Source organism: Scyliorhinus torazame, chromosome 21 (assembly GCF_047496885.1).
Source record: "Scyliorhinus torazame isolate Kashiwa2021f chromosome 21, sScyTor2.1, whole genome shotgun sequence".
Lineage (NCBI taxonomy): Eukaryota > Metazoa > Chordata > Chondrichthyes > Carcharhiniformes > Scyliorhinidae > Scyliorhinus > Scyliorhinus torazame.
Window position 1 is genome coordinate 51,099,899 of NC_092727.1, and position 18,360 is coordinate 51,118,258.

The following is an 18,360-nucleotide window of genomic DNA, read 5'->3' on the forward strand; positions in this document are numbered from 1 at the left end:
TAGAAAATTCCAAAGATTCGCAACCTTCTGTCTAAAGACATTTTTCCTCAACTTGGTCCTTACCCCTTATTTTGAAATTGTGTCTCCTGGTTCTAGACACCCCAAACAGGGGAAACAACTTATTCCTTTAAGTATTTTGTACATTTCAATGAGATCACCTCTCATTCTTCGAAATTGTAAAGGATACAGGCCCAGTTTCCCCAATCTCTCTTCATAGGACAGTCCTGCCATGCAGGGAACAAGGCTGGTGAGCCTTTGTTACGCCCCCCTCTATGGCATTAACATCCTTCCTAAAGTAAGAGGACCAAAACTGCACACAACACTCCAAGTACCACCTAATCAAGATTCTATACAATACTGACCCTCTAGCCATCCAGCATTCAGTCAGCACTAACCATTCAAGAGTGTAGTGCTCCCTCTGTACTGACCCATTGAAGCTGCAGCAGTACCGACTTTCCAATAGTGCAGAACTCTTTCAGTACTGACCCTCCAATAATGCAGTACTCTCTCAGTTCAGTGCAACTTTCTCTCGTACTGCGGCAACACAGTGTTGACTCAGTGCTGACCTCCGATCATACAGCACTTTCTCAATACTACCCCTCTGATAACGCAGCATTGCCTTGGTACTGCCCCTCCTACAGTGTAGTGTTTCTGAAGAGCTTACTCTCCGACAATACAGCACTCCCTAATGAATGACTCTCCATTAATCCAATTCACCCTCCATATTCCCCTCTGACAATGTGGTGCTCCTTCAGTATTACACTCTAGGATTGGAGTCCCTTCTTCCAGATCGTTAATTCAGATTGTGAATAGTTGTGGTCCCAATACTGACTGCTGTGGAACACCACTCGTCACCAGCTGCCATCCTGAAAAGGACCCCTTTATCATCATTCTCTGCCTTCTACCAGTCAGCCAGTCCTCTATCCATGCCAGTATCTTGCCCCTATTGGGAAAACTAAAGCCATTGCTTTCGATCCCCACTCTAAATTCCAATTCGTAACGACTCTAACCCTTTCTGTGGCCTGAAAGAGGGAGAGATCTGAGATTAAACCAGTGCTCACATCCTTGGTGTCTCACTTGATCCAGAGTTGAGCTTCCAAACTCATATTCCTGCCATGACTAAGATGACTTATTTCCATCTCCATTACATTGGCTGACCACCCCATCTCAGTCTTATCTCCTCCTGAAGCCCTTCATTATGCCTCCATTGTCCATAGACTGGACTATTCCAACGCACTCCTGGCTGATCTCTCACATTCTACCCTCCAAAAACCTGAGCTTATCCAAAGCTCTGCTACCCATGTCTTAACTCACAGCAAGTTCCATTCTCTCTCCAATTGCCCCCTTCTTCACTGATCTACACTGGCTCTGTTCCGAGCACTGGGAAACACCCGGCTAAACACGCTCGTCACAAGACTCCGTTCCAATTTGATTAGATCACGTCTATCATTTCTTCACTATTGGTGGGTGTTCTTTTTGCTGCTCAGACCCTAAGCTCTGGAATTCCCTTCCAATCCCTCGCATCTCTTTTACTTATTTCCTCCTGAAGGCATGCATTAAAAACCTCTCTGGCCAAGCTTCTGGTCATATGATCTAATGTGTCCTCATGTGGCTCATTGTTTTTTTAATGCCTCTGTGAAGTGCCTTCTAATGTTTCATTATGCTGAAGACACAATATAAATAGGTAATAGGTTGTTGTTGTAGGTATTGTTGTGTTGCACACTGTTGTGGCAGCTAACCAGTACAAAGGAGGTAAATCACGCACAAAATCAGAAAGCATTTGCACAATTTGCTTTATACCTCAACACAGAAAGTTTGAAGTCGGCAAGCGGGTGAGTATACACATTGAGATCACATGACCAATGATGGTATCTGTTACTCATTTTAATTTAGTATTTAAAAACTTAATTAGCCATCCCTGAATTCCCATTTAGTCACAAGAGGCTAGTGGCTAAGGACTAGCCTCTTGTACATTAGGGAATTTGGATTGACTTGGAGAATATACACTGATATACCAGGTGCAACCACAGAGAGAATTAGATTAAAATAGTTGGCATGCTCTGTTGGAATCTAACCCAATTCCTGTACAATTATGGACTGGTTTAGCACAGTGGGCTAAACAGCTGGCTTGTAGTGCAGAACAAGGCAGCAGCGCGGGTTCAATTCCCGTACCGGCCTGCCCGAACAGGTGCCGGAATGTGGCGACTCGGGGCTTTTCACAGTAACTTCATTGAGTCCTACTTGTGACAATAAGTGATTATAATAATTATCTTTTTACCTGTCAAACGCTGTTGAACATAGCATGCTCCAAGGCGCTAATTTGCCAGTTTAACGGGCTTTCTCATGAGTGGCGCTTTGCAATGTTCAGTCACGATATTTACTAATCCTGCTTTAATGAAAATGTTTATCTTGTCAGGTTGAACTGTAAACGATGTGTTATTATTGGCAACGGGAACACCCTGAGGAACAGTTCCATCGGGCAAACAATCAATGAATACGATGTTGTTATTCGGTGAGTGATGTGCAGCTGCTGATTGAACGATATAATTTTGGTGTCAACCGAGTCTCAGACATTGTACTCTTACTGCTAGATCATCATTCAGTGAAATAGTGAAGGAGGAACTCCCACAATGCAGCACTCCCTCAGTTCTGCACTGTCATACTAACCTTAATTTTTATGCCCAGTCTGGAGTGGGACTTGATCCTACAACGTTCTGACTCAGTGGCAAAGTTGTTACCAGCTGGGCCACAGTTGATAAAACAAGCTGAATAAATTGGGCTCCAAATTGGTTGTCACTGAAATTGCAACTAAAATATATATGAGTCTCTCCAGAGTAACTTTATCATTTGCTGATAATTGTTTTTGTTTAACACCAGTATGCCTTTAACAAAAACTATCATAATTTGATTAGAAATAATGAAAAGAATAGCTTTTGTCTTGTGCCATGATATATACGTTCCATTGTCGACCTGACTTTCTCTTTCTGTCTGGCTATCTCCTTCCATTTCCATAGTTCAATGGAACATCTTTGATTTTGGGAACCCTGAAATTTGGCTTTGACTGCCACTCCCTCAATGATTGGGACTGTGACATTGATTAATTGGTTTTTATCAATGATTCTGACTCACCATGCTCTACTAATGGTTTCTGTGATGTTGACAAATATTCAGTTTCTTTTTAATTTTCATTTTATTTTGGAATTTCAGTTTGGAGTTTATGAGGAATTTGAGCTATAGGAGGTTTATCATGTTCTCCCTTTGTGAGATTTCCCTTTCAAGCAAATGATCTACATAAAATAGAGTATCTCTCTAATCTTCACCAGTTACGTGAATGTCCAACAATCCAATTATACCTCTCTTTATCACATTGGTGGCTTGTAATTATGACAGCACGGTGGCATGTGGTTAGGACTGCTGCCTCACAGCGCCGGGGACCATGGTTCGATTCCAGTCTTTGGTGACTGTGTGGAGATTGTCATGGTATGGTGACAGGCACTTAATGAGATACAGACAGGCAGCTAATGAGCACAGGGAACAGGACATAACCATTCAGCAGGCAGAACACTTGGGAGGTGGTTTCCCACTTTAAAAGGCACGAGGCACTCACACTCCGCCTCTTTCCACTTGAGGTATCTACAGAGTGAGTCCAGTGTACATAATCACGTAATGCATACAGCACGTGGAGAAGAGCTAGTCTGGTTCAGTCTAGATAGAGAAATCACAGCTAGGTTAGCAGAGTGTCGGACTCACATAGAACTGTGCTAACTGTGTGACAGGTTCACTAAATCAAGTTGAACTAAACTCAAGGTCTGGAGTCTACTTGAGTAATAGCTGCATCCAGTTGCAGCCCGTGTTATCTCAACGTGCTTAACACAACAGAGTTTGTCCATTTTCCTTGTGTCTGTGTGGGTTTCTTCCAGGTGCTGCAGCTTCCTCCCACAGTCCAACTATGTGCAGGTTAGGTGGATTGGCCATGATCAATGTGCAGTGTTACAGGGATGTGTGGGGAAGAGTGGGCTTAGGTAGAGTGTTTTTTTGGAAGGTCGGTCCAGACTCGATGGGCCAAATGGTTCTTCTGCACTGTCGGGATTCTATGACCTTTTAAAAAAAAAAAATTTAGAGTATCCACTTATTTTTTTCTAATTAAGGGGCAATTTAGCATGGCCAATCCACTTACCCCACACATCTTTTGGGTTGTGGGGGTGAGATCCACGTAGACACGGGCTGAATTTCCAAACTCACATGGATAGTACCCGATGCCGGGATCAAGCTAGGGTCCTCGGTGCCGTAAGGCAGCAGTGCCAACTACTGCGCCACCATGCCACCCTGATTCTATGACCTTCTGACGAGCATTAGACTCTATGTCTCATGCCTCTTGTATCCTGACTCATTGTCACTTAGTTTTGCTTCTCTTAATTTACTATTTTTTTGAAAATATTTTTATTGAGTTTTTTACATTTTATATTCCAAATTCACGGGGCTGAGCAAAACCAACTCATGTATCAACAAAAGAAGAAGTTCCAACTGATGACTGTAACAATAGCCCTCTCGAAATGAAAATACTTCTCTTGCAACCTTTACATTACCAGACTTGCCCAAAACACATATTTACAATTGTTTATCTACAGTGTAGTTCAGGTATTAATTTGCCAGCAAACCAGTCTCTTGCAGTTTTCCTCCCTTCTGCCTGTCCCCCATGTTCTTCCTGGGTGATTTTGGTCCCCCCGTCCCCCTCCTGAGCCCTACCCCTGCTTTCTCTCTCTTCCTTGTTCCGTGACTTGCTCTATGTCCCCTCCCCCCCCCCCCCCCCCCCACGACCCCAAGTTTACTTTTTTGGTTGCTAGCTATGAACAGGTCTTGAAACAAGATGGTGAATGGCTTTCACGTCTTTTGAACGCCTTCTTCCGTCCCACAGATGGTGAACTTTATTTTCTCCAGCCTGAGAAATTCCGCCAGGTCGGACAACCAGTCTGCAGCCTTGGGTGGTGCTACTAATCGCCTACTGAGCAGAAATCTCTGGCGGGCGATCAGGGAGGCAAAGGCTAGGGCGTCAGCCTCTCTCCCAGTGAAGAGCTCTCGAAGACTGCTACTAGTGGGCAGGGCTCCACCCTCACTCCCACAACCTTGACAAGGCCTCAAAGAAGGATGTCCAGTACCCAACAAGTCTGAGGCACGACCAGAGAAATGAGAGTGCGGTTGGCCGGGCCTCCCTGGCATTCGCATTTGTCCTCCATCTCCGGGAAGAACCCGCTCATTCGTGTTCTCATTAGGTGTGCCCTGTGCACCATCTTTAGTTGCGTGAGGCTCAGCATTGCGCATGTGAAGGTGAAGTTTGCCCTGTGTAGTGCTTCGATCCAAAGTCCTCTCCCTAACACCCTGCCTAGTTCTTCCTCCCACTCCTTCTTTGTGTCATCCATACATGTACGAAAGTTCCCCTCCCCGAGGTCGTCCACACTCAATAGTGTTTCTAGTAGTGACTGTCCCGGTATCTGAGGTACATCGTCATTTCCTTGCAGAGGAAGATTTTGACCTGTATGCACCTCAGGTTGTTCCATCTCGGGAGCGGAAACTTCTCCATGAGATCCCCCAGGGTCGATACTCTACCATCCGTGTATATGTCCATAACCGTCAGTGCCCCCTCGTCCTGTCTCCACTTCTTGAGTGAACCAGATGGGGGCCATGGTGGACATTTCTGTTAGTTGAAGTGCTGCCTCATTTGATTCCACGTTCGGAGCGTGGCTACTACCACTGGGCTTTTTGAGTATCTGGCCGGGGGATGGGAATGGGATTTTGGCTCGCACTCAAAGGGATGTCGCTGCACAGGAACATTCCTCCGTCCTCACCCACACTGCTCCCGGTTCCTAGATCCATTCCGGTACTCTTTCTGTGGTGGCTGCCCAGTGGTAGAGTTGGAGGTTCAGGAGAACTAGGCCTCCCACCTGTTTCCTCCTTTGCAGGACCTTCTTTCTAATCCTCCAGTTCTTCCCTCCCAAACAAACGCCACGATTAACTTATCATTTGAAAAAGGTGGTGTAGATCGGGGGGATCTGAACAGGAAGAGGCACCTGGGCAGCATGTTCATTTTTATTGTCTGCACTCTCCCTGAGTGTGTGTGAGCCCCACCTCTGCAGGTCCTTTTTAACTTTTTCCACCAGACTCGTCAGGTTCCACTTGTGGATCCATGACCAGTCATGGGCTACTTGGATCCCCAGGTTGTGGAATTTGGCCTGGGCCAGTTTGGACGGCAGTCCCCCCAGTTCTGCACCTCCCCCCTGCGGGTTCACAGGGACACTTTTGCTCTTACTCAGGTTAAGTGTGTAACCTGAGAAGGCTCCAAACTCCTTCAGGAGTTTCATTATTCCTTCCATGCTGGCCAGGGGGTTCGAGATGTAGAGGAGCAGGTCATCTGCATAGAGTGAAACTCTATGCTCTCTGACACCCTTTTGGATACATCTCCACCCCTTCGCTGCTTTGAGTGCGATCGCCATTGGCTCAATTGCCAGAGCAAACAGTGGCAAGAACAGTGAGCATCCCTGCCTCGTGTCTCTGTGCAGCTGGAAGTACCCGGCGTTGGTGCTGTTTGTCCGTATGCTCGCCATCGGAACGCTGTACAGTAGTTCCACCCAGGAGATGAACCCTGACCCAAACCGCTTCAGTGCCTCTATGAGGTGCTTCCACTCGATTCTGTCGAAGGCCTTTTCTACGTCCAGGGAGATGATCACTTCTGGTGTTCTCTCCCCAGACGGGATCATGATCATGTTCAGCTGGCGCCTGATCTCTTATTTGACTATTGACGTCAAGCTTAAGCAAACCGAATATTGTCCGAGGAACACATTTAAACATTAACAGGACACCTGTACACTGTGAGGTTATTTGATAAGAGAACAAACAATTTGTTTAGCTTAATGGGAGAGAAGTCCACTGCAATCAGCACGTATCTCTTACTGCCATTTCCATGAATGTGACCTCATCGTAGGTTCCCTTTCCTGTCAGCTTATTGACTGTGCTCAAAATCTTCCCCTGTATCTCAGTATTCTTTATGTCTCCTATGTAAGTATCTCTGAGTCTGATTTCTAAGTTCACATAAACAAATGCTGAATACTCTACTTCCTGGCACAAATGGCCTTCTGTTTAAGTGGGAGTGGGAATTGTCCAGATGGGCACTGGCTGATCGGTACAAAGCAACACCATATCAATCTCACTGTGTGACTGAAAGAGCTGAGCAGCAAGAGAAGACAATCTGAATGTAAATGTGTCAGGTTCCTGAATCACAGAAAACAAGGACTTTTAATGAAGAGTATTTTGTTCACTAGCTTTGCAGGTGGCTGCACAACTTCCTTGTTTTACTACTCTCCACTCACATTCCTTTCCTCCCTTCCAATCCCTTTTCCTCCTGTGTCTGCCCTGAAGGAAACTCTCCCAAAAATCACTCATGATGGTTCTTTCAAATTTTCAACTTTTTGGCCCTCCATTCGCCATTACATTATGCAGATACCATTTTCTCAATCACATTCTCGTCTCCACTCTTACTCTCTCCCGCGCTGGTTATTCCCTTGGTGTTGTGCTTATCCCCATCCCTTAATCCCAATGGTTTTGACATAAACATTGATAGCAGGCAGTTTAGCCCTTCACTACCTTCTCTGGCTGGAGGTTCTGCCAGGTCTTGCTGCCTTGAGGCGGCAAAGGAGTAGTTGTATTGTTTCTGGACGAGTAATCCAGAGCCAGGCTCTGGAGATCCGGGTTCGAATCCTGCCAGGGCAGATGGTGAAATTTAAATTCAATAACAAAACGTGGAATGAAAAGTCTAAAGATGATGATGAAGCCCTTGTTGTAAACACACCCATCGGTTCATTAATGCCCTTTAGGGAAGGAAATCTGCCGTCCTTACATGGTCTGCCCTACATGTGACTCCAGATCCACAACCAGTGTGGTTGACTCTTAAATGACCTCTGGAATGGCAATAAATGCTTTGCCCAGCCATCGACGCCCATATCTGTTGCCGATTCTTTTTCTACTTGGTCTTTTCTGTGGCTCTGTTCCAATTTGGGCAATCAGTGAATTTGCCTTTCTTTCTATGCTGTCTATGTCCGAATGCTTCGAGTCGCCAGGTATCGAATGATCCCACCACAAGTTTCAACCGGCTATCGATCAAAAAGCCAAACACCAGTTAGTTAGTTCAAGGTCAAGGGTACTTTATTTACACACAATTAGTCATGCAACATAAACACTACTAGTTAACTCCACCTATCAGCTAAGACAACCTGGAGTTAACTTTGGGCACCCGGCTTAGTTGAGAAAACAGTGGCCGCTGTTCAATTCTGGATCTCTCGGGCTTGAAGGAGTAACTGCTGCTCAGCTGGGCTCATCCGCCTGGTGGCGGGCGTTGAACTTGGACTCGCTTCTGGTGTTGCTGCACTTGGCGATGACCGTGACCGGGGTACCAAGGCCAAAAGGGAGCGAACATATGGCGAACTCTTCTTCTTATACTCAGGGGTTTTTTGCGCTCTTTTGGGCGGTCCCTCGATTTGGGCCTTACTAATTGGGTGAACCCTGATCACACCGTTTGATTCCTTAACCAATAAGTGGGCGGGGATCTGGATGGCTGGGCATGTCCCAAGTGGTCACTGACCCCGTTGTTTGCGTTTCCCTTGAACAGGAGTGGCACCAAAATGTCTGGGACTGTCCCGGTTGCTGGAGTACCAGTTCTTTGTTTTGGGGAAGATGGGCCATCAAAATGCTGATCAGCCTGATTAACATGCTGATGGGACGGAGTTTCGATACCGTCTGGACTTTTGATGACAAATATGCATTTCAGGCTCTGAGCCTGCCTGATTCTTGGCTTGTCCATTTTACCCGCCAGTCTTTGCAAATTCCTCTGCACCTCGTTGGAAGTGGCCATCCCAGATGGCTACACCCCGTCCTCTTGATCCTCAACGCGAAGCGTGAAGAATCACAATACTGGATATTCTTTGTTCTCTTGGAATGCCAGGTACCAAGGACAGGTTCTACTCTACTCTGTCCTATGGGTCCAAACACATTTACCTAATTTCCCTAAACAACTCATGTCTAAAAATTCCTAGGGTGCCATTTAACATTCCGAAAAGGGGAATCTCTAACTGTCTCTAACTAGACTGCACTCATGCTGCTATTTAACAATCAAAGTACTTATCTTACAATACAGAAATTATCCAATAGCAGCATCACATTTCTTCCTATCACTGACATGCATACACAGAAAATAAACTTTATTAACAAAACAACAACCGCGGAATTTATTGAAGAGAGAGGTTCAGAAAGAGTGTAGTGTTTTCTGGAGTCCGAGGAAGGGGGCTCTAAATGTGTATACTGGAGGGCGGGAGGCTCTCCGTCTCCATTTCCGCAATCTAATTGTCTGAATGACACGGTACAATATGGTTATCACTAGTAAGGCTTCCACTGTGTAGGACAGTGAATACCACTTGACGAGGTTCTCACACCACGTGGGGGTATCGGTGGCTGGGTGTGTGTGCGGTGTAGTGTCTGGGCTGAGGGTGTTGTGTTGGGTGGTCGTGTTCAGGGTCTGTGTGGTGAGGGGGGTAGAGGTAGGTAACGCGTGCAACTGGGCTGTTCCAGCGACGATCATGATGCCGATCATCGGGGTCGTCTTCATCTTATTCGGCTTTCCTTCGCCGTCGAGTATCTTCCTATCTTCCTGGGGGACCAAGCATAGTATCTGTTATAATCGTGTTGTTTAACATCTCGTATGTCTGACTGTGTCTCCATAACGTCAATTTTCCCATTATAATCGTCACCATATGTGACTCCCTCATTTTTTTTTTAAACAACCATTTGTGGAGACAAGACATCCCAAAAAATTATGTGTCACAGCGCGAGCACGCTCGCAGCCTGTGGTCGATGAGCTGAGTGGGCGGACAATTTCTCCGTCCTCTGCAAACTTGTTTTTCCAACCAAGTGTTTCTTACATGTAAATAGTATGTGGGAGAATAGCAACCAAAGAGTTGCCGGGAAGGGCAAAAGTAGTGGCAAAGAGCATTCTTTAAACCACAGGACTAGAAAAGAACAGAAAAAGAGTTTTGAAAAGAAGCATCCGAATGGGGTGATGCATATGATCCGTGGCAGGGCAAGAATGGGTGGGATTCCCGGGTAGGGCGGTGATCAGTGCCATTGCTCCACTACCCAATCTTGGCTGACCAGATGTATTGGGGGTCCCCAGGCAGGGTGGGGATCAGTGCCGTTACTCCACTCCCTGAGTGACCTTCGAAGAGCGGTAAGAATTTGTAATTATATGGGCTTCAGACAAACCTGTTTCACTAGCTGCCATGTAGCGTCAGACGAGTAATTATGGCTGCATCAAGAATTTTGGTGTGAGGCCAAAAGAATAAACTGTTTCAAGAAATTCAGTGCGATCGACACAAATAGTCGCACGAAGAACAAACATTCAGCATTTACAAATAACAAATTAAAGAAAGAAAAAGCGGGCAGGCTCCATCAGGGTACAGGACACCGTAAATCTCCATCGGTCCCTGACTCTCATCATCTGGACACCTCAAGATTCCATTTCGAAAAGATTTGCAAAGGGGTTACCATGGTGGGAGTTGTCACCATCTCCCGGGTGCCCAACTCTTTCCTGGATTTTGCGTGCTAACGTGGCGTGTGCCGATGTGGGGTCCATTTCGTAATTTCTCGACAAACGACAGGAATTGTCGCAATGCCAGTGCTTCATGGTCCGTAGGGAGGTTGCAAGGGGGGTGTCCCTATCGTTGGGTGGCGGGTCAGGTTCCGGTGTGGGCAAATAAATCGTTTCAAAGAGGCTGAGCGTATCGTGGTTGGGGTGTTTGGGCCTGTAGTGACTGGGGCCTGTTTTGTGGGATCTCTGTTCGGGTCTCTCAGGGGCTTCAGTAGTGCTGTCGCTGTTGCTGTCGCTAGCAGCCAAATCAAGCGTCAGGGTGAAATTTGATTCTGGGGGCATGGTCAAGGTCGTGTCCGTGGGCGTGCTGCTGTTGCTGGGGGGGGGGGGGAACTCGGGTTGTCAGTGGGCGGGTCCTCATTGTCTGCCATCGCCAATGAGAGGTGGTGCGAGTGGCTGCACTGCGTTCCATAGACCTTAAACTGGTTTACATGGAACCATCCTGATTTACCGTTTGGAAACGTGATTTTATAAACCGAGGGACTTATTTTGAGATTGAATTGGGTCCTGCAAATCTCGGGGAGAGGAATGAGCTAGGGTTGCATAAGGTGATAATTACTTGCTTTCCGACTGTATACTCAGTCGGGTGTACTGTTTTATCAAAGCAGGCCTTACTCTGCTTTTGTTTAGCGCCTAGTCAAACAGCTGCAGCGAGCTGTGCTGCTTTAATATTCTCTACCATGTGCTGGACTGCTTTTCATAGAATTTACAGTGCAGAAGGTGGCCATTCGGCCCATCGAGTCTGCACCGTTATGGGTCAGGGCGGTGACTGCAGGGCTGGCCAAATCAAGTCCGCATAAGTATTCGGTACCCTTCATTGATCGTCCGGTCATGAGGTTATGGGGGGGTATATCCTGTTGAGCTCGACACTGTGTTCCTAATAAACATCAGTGTGAATGGGAGCACTGTGTCCCATGTTGTATTGTGCTGCTGCACCATTTTCCTAAGGGTGGCCTTTAGTGTCCGATTCATGCGCTCCAGAATGCCTCTGGACTGCGGGTGAGAGGCAATGTGGAACTTTTGTTTAATTCCAAATATCGTCATTACATTTTTCATAACCCTTCCCATAAAGTGGGAACCTTGGTCCGACTCAATACTACGGGGGAATCCCCATCTTATAAAAATCTGTTCTGTTAAGATCTTTGCGGTGGCCTTGGCTGTGTTTGTTCTCGAGTGGAACACTTCGACCCATTTCCTAAATGTGTCTATCACCACTAACACATACTTGTATCCATTTCTGATGGGGGGGAAGGGGACCAATATAATCTAATTGAAGGTTTGTCCACGGGCCATTTACAGGGAGGTTGTGTCATAGCTGGGCTTTTCTCGCATACCTATCGGGGTTGTTTTGAGTGCAAATTAAACAGTTTTCGATGTAATGGGACACGTTGGTTTTCAAATCGGGCCACCAGCAAAGGGGTCTGAGGTGGGCAAGGGTGGATTCAATCCCTTGGTGTCCATGTCCGTCATGGAACTTACAAACTATCTCATTCCTGTCCTGGGTGGGGACTACATAAATTCCATCTTTTAAAACAATTCCCTCATGGACCGTCAAAGAATTTCTAAATTTTTCTTAGGGAGCTGGTAAATTCCCTTTTAAAATGTCTTTTAACGCTTCGTCTTCTTTCTGTGCCTGGGCTAGGTCTTGGATGTTGGTCTGTGAGACCTGAACTGCGTATACCGAGGCACTCTCGGGGGGTTGCCAAAAGTGGCCATGTCGTGAGCCTGCCTTCGCTAGGGTGTCAGCTTTCACATTACTGGGCGGGGAGGAACGATGGTGGCTTCTTACTTTGACGATGCCGTATTTTCTGCCTTTAGCTGTCTGAAGGATATGTTTGAGCAGTGGGGCTGAGGGTAGAGGTTTTCCGTCTGTGGAAATAAATCCTCTCGATTCCCACAGGGGTCGGGAATGAATCGGGGTGCTGGACAATGTAAGCAATGGCCGCTAACTCGGCTGCCTACGACCCTAACTGTCAAGGCAATTTTAAAGCTATCTCTTCTAAAGCGCGTCGCTGTGCGTCCTCTACATAAATGCCACAGCCTGCTATCCTTTTTCCCTCAAGGACTGTGGAGGAGCCACCAACATAAATTCTCAGTGCTTTGTCTGTGGGCTGGGGCCCGATACCTGTCTTTCTTGGTACCGACTTGGGAACCAAGGGTCCCGTGGTGTGCTTTGGGGCTATGATCTCGCACTCATGTGTGGTCCCTGCAGAATGCAAATTATTGGCCAGAAACGTGTGCGTTTCTGTCCGTTTTACAGTGATGTCGCGCCCCTATAGGAGTCGGGTCCATCGCGCTGCTCAAATTTGGCTTACTGTGCCGTCTTTTAGTCTGCCGTCCAATAAAAGCTGTGTTGGGGTGTGCTCGGTCAAAATGGTTACTGGGTTGAGTCCGGTTATGTACGAGAAGTACTGGACCGCCCAGAAAACTGCTGATAGGTGCCTCTCGCAGGCTGAAAACCCTTGTTCCACTGGATCTAGGACTCGTGAGGCATAGGCTATGGGTCCTAGACGATTGTGCCTTTCCTGCAGGAGTACGGCCGAAAGGGTTCGGTCGGTGGTCGCCACCTCTATCGCGTATGGGGAGTAGGGATCTGGGGCTTGCAAAGTGGGGGCTGTGCTCAGGGTGCATTTCAATGCATCCACAGCATCCATGTGCTGTGGAAGCCATTTCCATGGTGCCTGTTTCTTCAGTAGCTCGGAAAGTGGGGCTACTTTTGTGGCGAATCCGTCGATATGGTTCCGACAATATCCAACCAGTCCTAAAAATGACCGGAGTGCTGTAACGTTTTGGGGCAAGGGCAAATTTACAATAACTTCCCATGCTTGATGACCATGCCTAGATATGTGACTTTTTCCTGAAAGATTTGGACTTTCTTGGGGTTAATTTTGCATCCAATTATTGTGAGCAGTTCGAATAATTCAGAAAGAAGCGAGATGTGCTCTTCCTTGGTGTCAGTCTGTAGGAGCAACTCGTCCACATACTGAACAAGGCATTCAGGGCGGGAAAATTTAGATAACCCGTTTGCCAATTGTCTGTGAAAAATGGAGGGGGAGTTGTGGAAGCCTTGTGGAAGGCACGTCCATGTGTACTGCTGTCCCTGGAAGGTAAACGCAAATTTATACTGGCATGCTTTGTCCAGTGGTATGGACGAAAAGCCATTACTGATGTCTAATACGGAAAAACATTTCGACTGGAGTCCCTGTCTCAACATGGTCTCGGGACTCGTGGCAATGGTGGGGGCTGCTGGGGAGTCACTTTGTTCAATTCTCTGTAGTCGATGGTCAGTCGCCATGATCTATCAGGTTTTCTTACTGGCCAAATCGGGGCATTATTTGTCGATGTAACGGGTCGAATCATGCCTTGATTCAATAAACTTTGAATTAGCTTGGCTATCTCTCCCTCGGCTTGCTGGGGGAAGCCGTACTGCTTCTGAGGCTTGGGATCAGGACCTGTAATGTTTACAACACCTGGGATTTTACCGCAGTCGTGCTTGTGCTGGGCAAATGCTGTCTTGTGTCTTTTCAAGACCTCTCTAACCGCTTTGTCTGTGGTAATGGTTTGTGGATCAAACCAGTACTCTCCTACTGAGCTGATTCTATGGGCATAATCTCCTACTGTGAGTGTGGCGGGGGCTCGCGCTGCGCTAGCCATTTTCCAGATCTATCGGGTGACTGGGTCGAATGAAAGTTTGTGTGCGCTCATCAAATCGATGCCTAGGATGTGTTCTGCTGCCTGGGGCAAGTCTGCTAAAACAACCAAATGTTTTGTCCTAATATTACCGAGCTGTACGTCCACAGGGGCTGTGATGTGTCCCTGCTGGAGGTGACCTGTAAAGCCACTAAGGGTAATGGTATCCGTAGTGGGCCATATCTCTTTCTGGAACATGATGGAGGAGTTTAACATGGTTCAGGACCCTCCTGTGTCCCAAAGGAACTCTACAAGGTGTCCCCGGACTGTGCCTGCAATTACCGGTCTTACGGACTTATCCCAAAGGGTATCGCAGACCCAAGTTGGGGACCCGAACACCGTCAATCAGTGCCACTCGTGGCCGAATTATCTGGTTGGGCGGTAAAGCTGTGAATGGGTCTGGTATTGTTTCTGGGGGGGCGGGGGGGGGAGGGGGCGTTTGGGTGCTGATTCCTTTGCTGCTTCGGGGGGGCATTGCATTCTCGCGCGTAATGGCCTTCGTGTCCGCAACTATAACATTCCTGTGTCTTGGGGTGTTGCGCTGTACCTCTGCCTTCATTTACCCATGTGGGGTCTTGGTGTGCCCTTACTGGATTCATTATGGCATCTACTCTCTCATGCTCTGTCCTTTTCTGAATGGACTGTTCCCAAGCTCTGGACAATTGTTTCAGAACCCACTCTTCATTGTGTGCTGGGTCTGAGGGGCCATAACTGGCGCATGCCTTCTGTCCTGCCTCTGTGGCATGGGGCACTAACGTACGGGTCCATTTGGCTGTATTGTCTGCTGATAAATGGGCGCGGGCTAACTCACCGAATACTGCAGTGAAATGGATCCAAAGGCATCCAGCAAACGCTGTTGGATGCTCTCCCTTTTTCTGCCTGCACCGGTTGAGTCCGTCTACCGGGTCTCCTCTGTTGTATCCTATGGCGTCTAAAACGGCCGTTTTCATTTCGTGGAGGCTACCTCATCCTACATTTTGTGGGTCGGGAAGGGCTGAACTAACTGAGGGGGTCCATGCACATAACTATAAGCTTGACCTGCTCCGGCTCGTCTAAACTGTACATGAGGGTTTGTTGTTTCACTAACTCGAAAAAGTGATGTGGGTCCGATGTGGGGTGGAAAGTATCTATCTTCTCGCGGGCATCTCTGAACTGGGTGATGGTTAATGGGGTGGTGTACACGAAATCGGGTTGGCCTGCCGTGGTAACCCTGCGCTGCGTGGCAATGGGGTTCATTGGGTGGGTGCTGCCTGTGCAGTTGGTGGTGTGCGTGCTTTCTTTTCGGGGCCTAGGGGGCTCTATTTTGATTCTCGGTCTCGCTTACGTACCGTTGGGCCGTTTCACTTAGTTCCTGCCAATCGGGGCTGTCTTCCTCGTCTAGCTGTGGGCCAAAGGTGTCTCTGAACCCATTTTGAACTGATTGCAGGGATTGCAACCTTGCAAATTGGGGCCTGCATTTGGCATAGTCCACCGAACTCTGTCTCTGTTCCGTGGTGGAACTGTGGAGTGCTCGGAGGGCTGCCTTTAGGTCCTCGCACTGTTTCTTTAGCTGCTGTACCTGATTCTCTGTCTCTTCTCTTACCAGTACAGCACGTTGTGTGTCCTGGTAGGCCTTGTCATATTGGATTTGGAAGCTGCTAAGGTGGGCGAGACTGGATTGATGTGCCCTCTTGACATCATCCATTTCCTTGTCCTTCATTGCTAACTGCTCCCGGAACTGTACATTTAATTTATCGCTTTCACTTAAATCTCCCTCTTTACTTTTCTCCTTCTCCTCTAGCTGCTTGTGGAGCGTCCTCATGACCTCCTCTGTGCCTCGCAATTGTGCCAGAGAGGACACGATTCCCGTCGCCTTACGAACCTTAGTCACTCTCTTCTTATGGATCTCGGTCAGGCTGTCCCACCAAGTCTGTCCTATACTGCCAGGACCTGTCTCTTCATTAACACAAAACTCAGACCATAGGGGCCATCCTTTCCCCTTTAGCTACTTCCTGATCTCTTCTTCCCATACGGGACACTGTTCTGATCTATTGGTCGCTGCGACCTCGGGCTCTTGTGGATACATAAGGCATTCCATTGCCTTCAGGGCCATCCCTACAAATACTCTTCTGTCTCTTACCGGAAATTTGGAACAAGGGGGAATAAAGCGGTGGTGCAAACACGGGTACGTCTTAAGCTATTTTCCGGTTTACGCAACTCCCGAAAGTTTCACGCAACAAAATCTTTCGAGTTTACCTTATAACCCTTTAGAACATAGAAAAAATACAGCACAGAACAGGCCCTTCGGCCCACGATGTTGTGCCGAACCTTTGTCCTAGATTAATCATAGATTAACATTGAATTGACAGTGCAGAAGGAGGCCATTCGGCCCTTTGAGTCTGCACCGGCTCTTGGAAAGAGCACCCTACCCAAACTCAACACTTCCACCCAACACCAAGGACAATTTGGACATTAAGGGCAATTTATCATTGGCCAATTCACCTAACCCGCACATCTTTGGACTGTGGGAGGAAACCGGAGCACCCGGAGGAAACCCACGCAGACACGGGGAGGACGTGCAGACTCCGCACAGACAGTGACCCAAGCCGGAATCGAACCTGGGACCCTGGACCTGTTCCTTGAACAAGTTCCACATTTCACTTGTGTCCTTCCCTGACAGCCTATGCTCCCAACTTATGCATTTCAATTCTTGTCTGACAACATCGTATTTACCCTTCCCCCAATTGTAAACCTTGTCCTGTTGCACGCACCTATCCCTCTCCATTACTAAAGTGAAAGTCACAGAATTGTGGTCACTATCTCCAAAATGCTCCCCCACTAACAAATCTATCACTTGCCCTGGCTCATTACCAAGTACCAAATCCAATATTGCCTCCCCTCTGGTCGGACAATCTACATACTGTGTTAGAAAAGCTTCCTGGACACACTGCACAAACACCACCCCATCCAAACTATTTGATCTAAAGACTTTCCACTCAATGTTTGGGAAGTTGAAGTCACCCATGACTACTACCCTGTGACTTCTGCACCTTTCCAAAATCTGTTTCTCAATCTGTTCCTCCACATCTCTGCTACTATTGGGGGACCTATAGAAAACTCCTAACAAGGTGACTGCTCCTTTCCTATTTCTGACTTCAACCCATACTACCTCAGTAGGCAGATACTTCTTGAACTGCCTTTCTACCGCTGTTATACTATCTCTAATTAACAATGCCACACCCCCACCTCTTTTACCACCCTCCCTAATCATATTGAAACATCTATAACCAGGGACCTCCAACAACCATTTTGGCCCCTCTTCTATCCAAGTTTCCGTGATGGCCACCACATCGTAGTCCCAAGTACCGATCCATGCCTTAAGTTCACGCACCTTATTCCTGATGCTTCTTGCGTTGAAGTATCCATACTTCAACCCATCTCCGTGCCTGCAAGTACTCTCCTTTGTCAGTGTTCCCTTCCCCACTGCCTCACTACACGCTTTGGCGCCCTGAATATCGGCTACCTTAGTTGCTGGACTACAAATCCGGTTCCCATTCACCTGCCAAATTAGTTTAAACCCTCCCGAAGAGTACTAGAAAACCTCCCTCCCAGGATATTGGTGCCCCTGGAGGTTTGATCGATACTGGTTTCGCTTGTGGTTTCTTTTACTTTGCCAATTTGGATTCTAATTCAAATGCTTTTGTGGGGTCTCTCGGAGTGACATGGTCACTTCTGGGTCGAGTCCCGGCGGAGTTGCCAATAGCTGTTGCCGATTCTTTTTCTACTTGGTCTTTTCTGTGGCTCTGTTCCAATTAGGGCAATGAGTGAATTTGCCTTTCTTTCTATGCTGTCTATGTCCGAATGCTTAGAGTCGCCAGGTATCAAATGATACCACCACAAGTTTCAACTGGCTATCGATCAAAGAGCCAAACACCAGTTAGTTAGTTCAAGGTTAAGGATACTTTATTTACACACAATTAGTCATGCAACATAAACACTACTAG

The 18,360-nt window shown here is 47.3% G+C and overlaps 1 protein-coding gene across 1 annotated transcript in view; it reads left to right on the plus strand.

Annotated features, from left to right (window-relative positions):
• The window catches only part of LOC140398054 (CMP-N-acetylneuraminate-beta-galactosamide-alpha-2,3-sialyltransferase 4-like), a 125,755-nt gene that overhangs the window by 33,054 nt on the left and 74,341 nt on the right, over positions 1-18,360 (plus strand). The window contains exon 8 of the mRNA XM_072486266.1: positions 2,417-2,512. Within this exon, the coding sequence (XP_072342367.1) occupies positions 2,417-2,512 (96 nt within the window). The remainder of the gene's footprint in view (positions 1-2,416; positions 2,513-18,360) is intronic.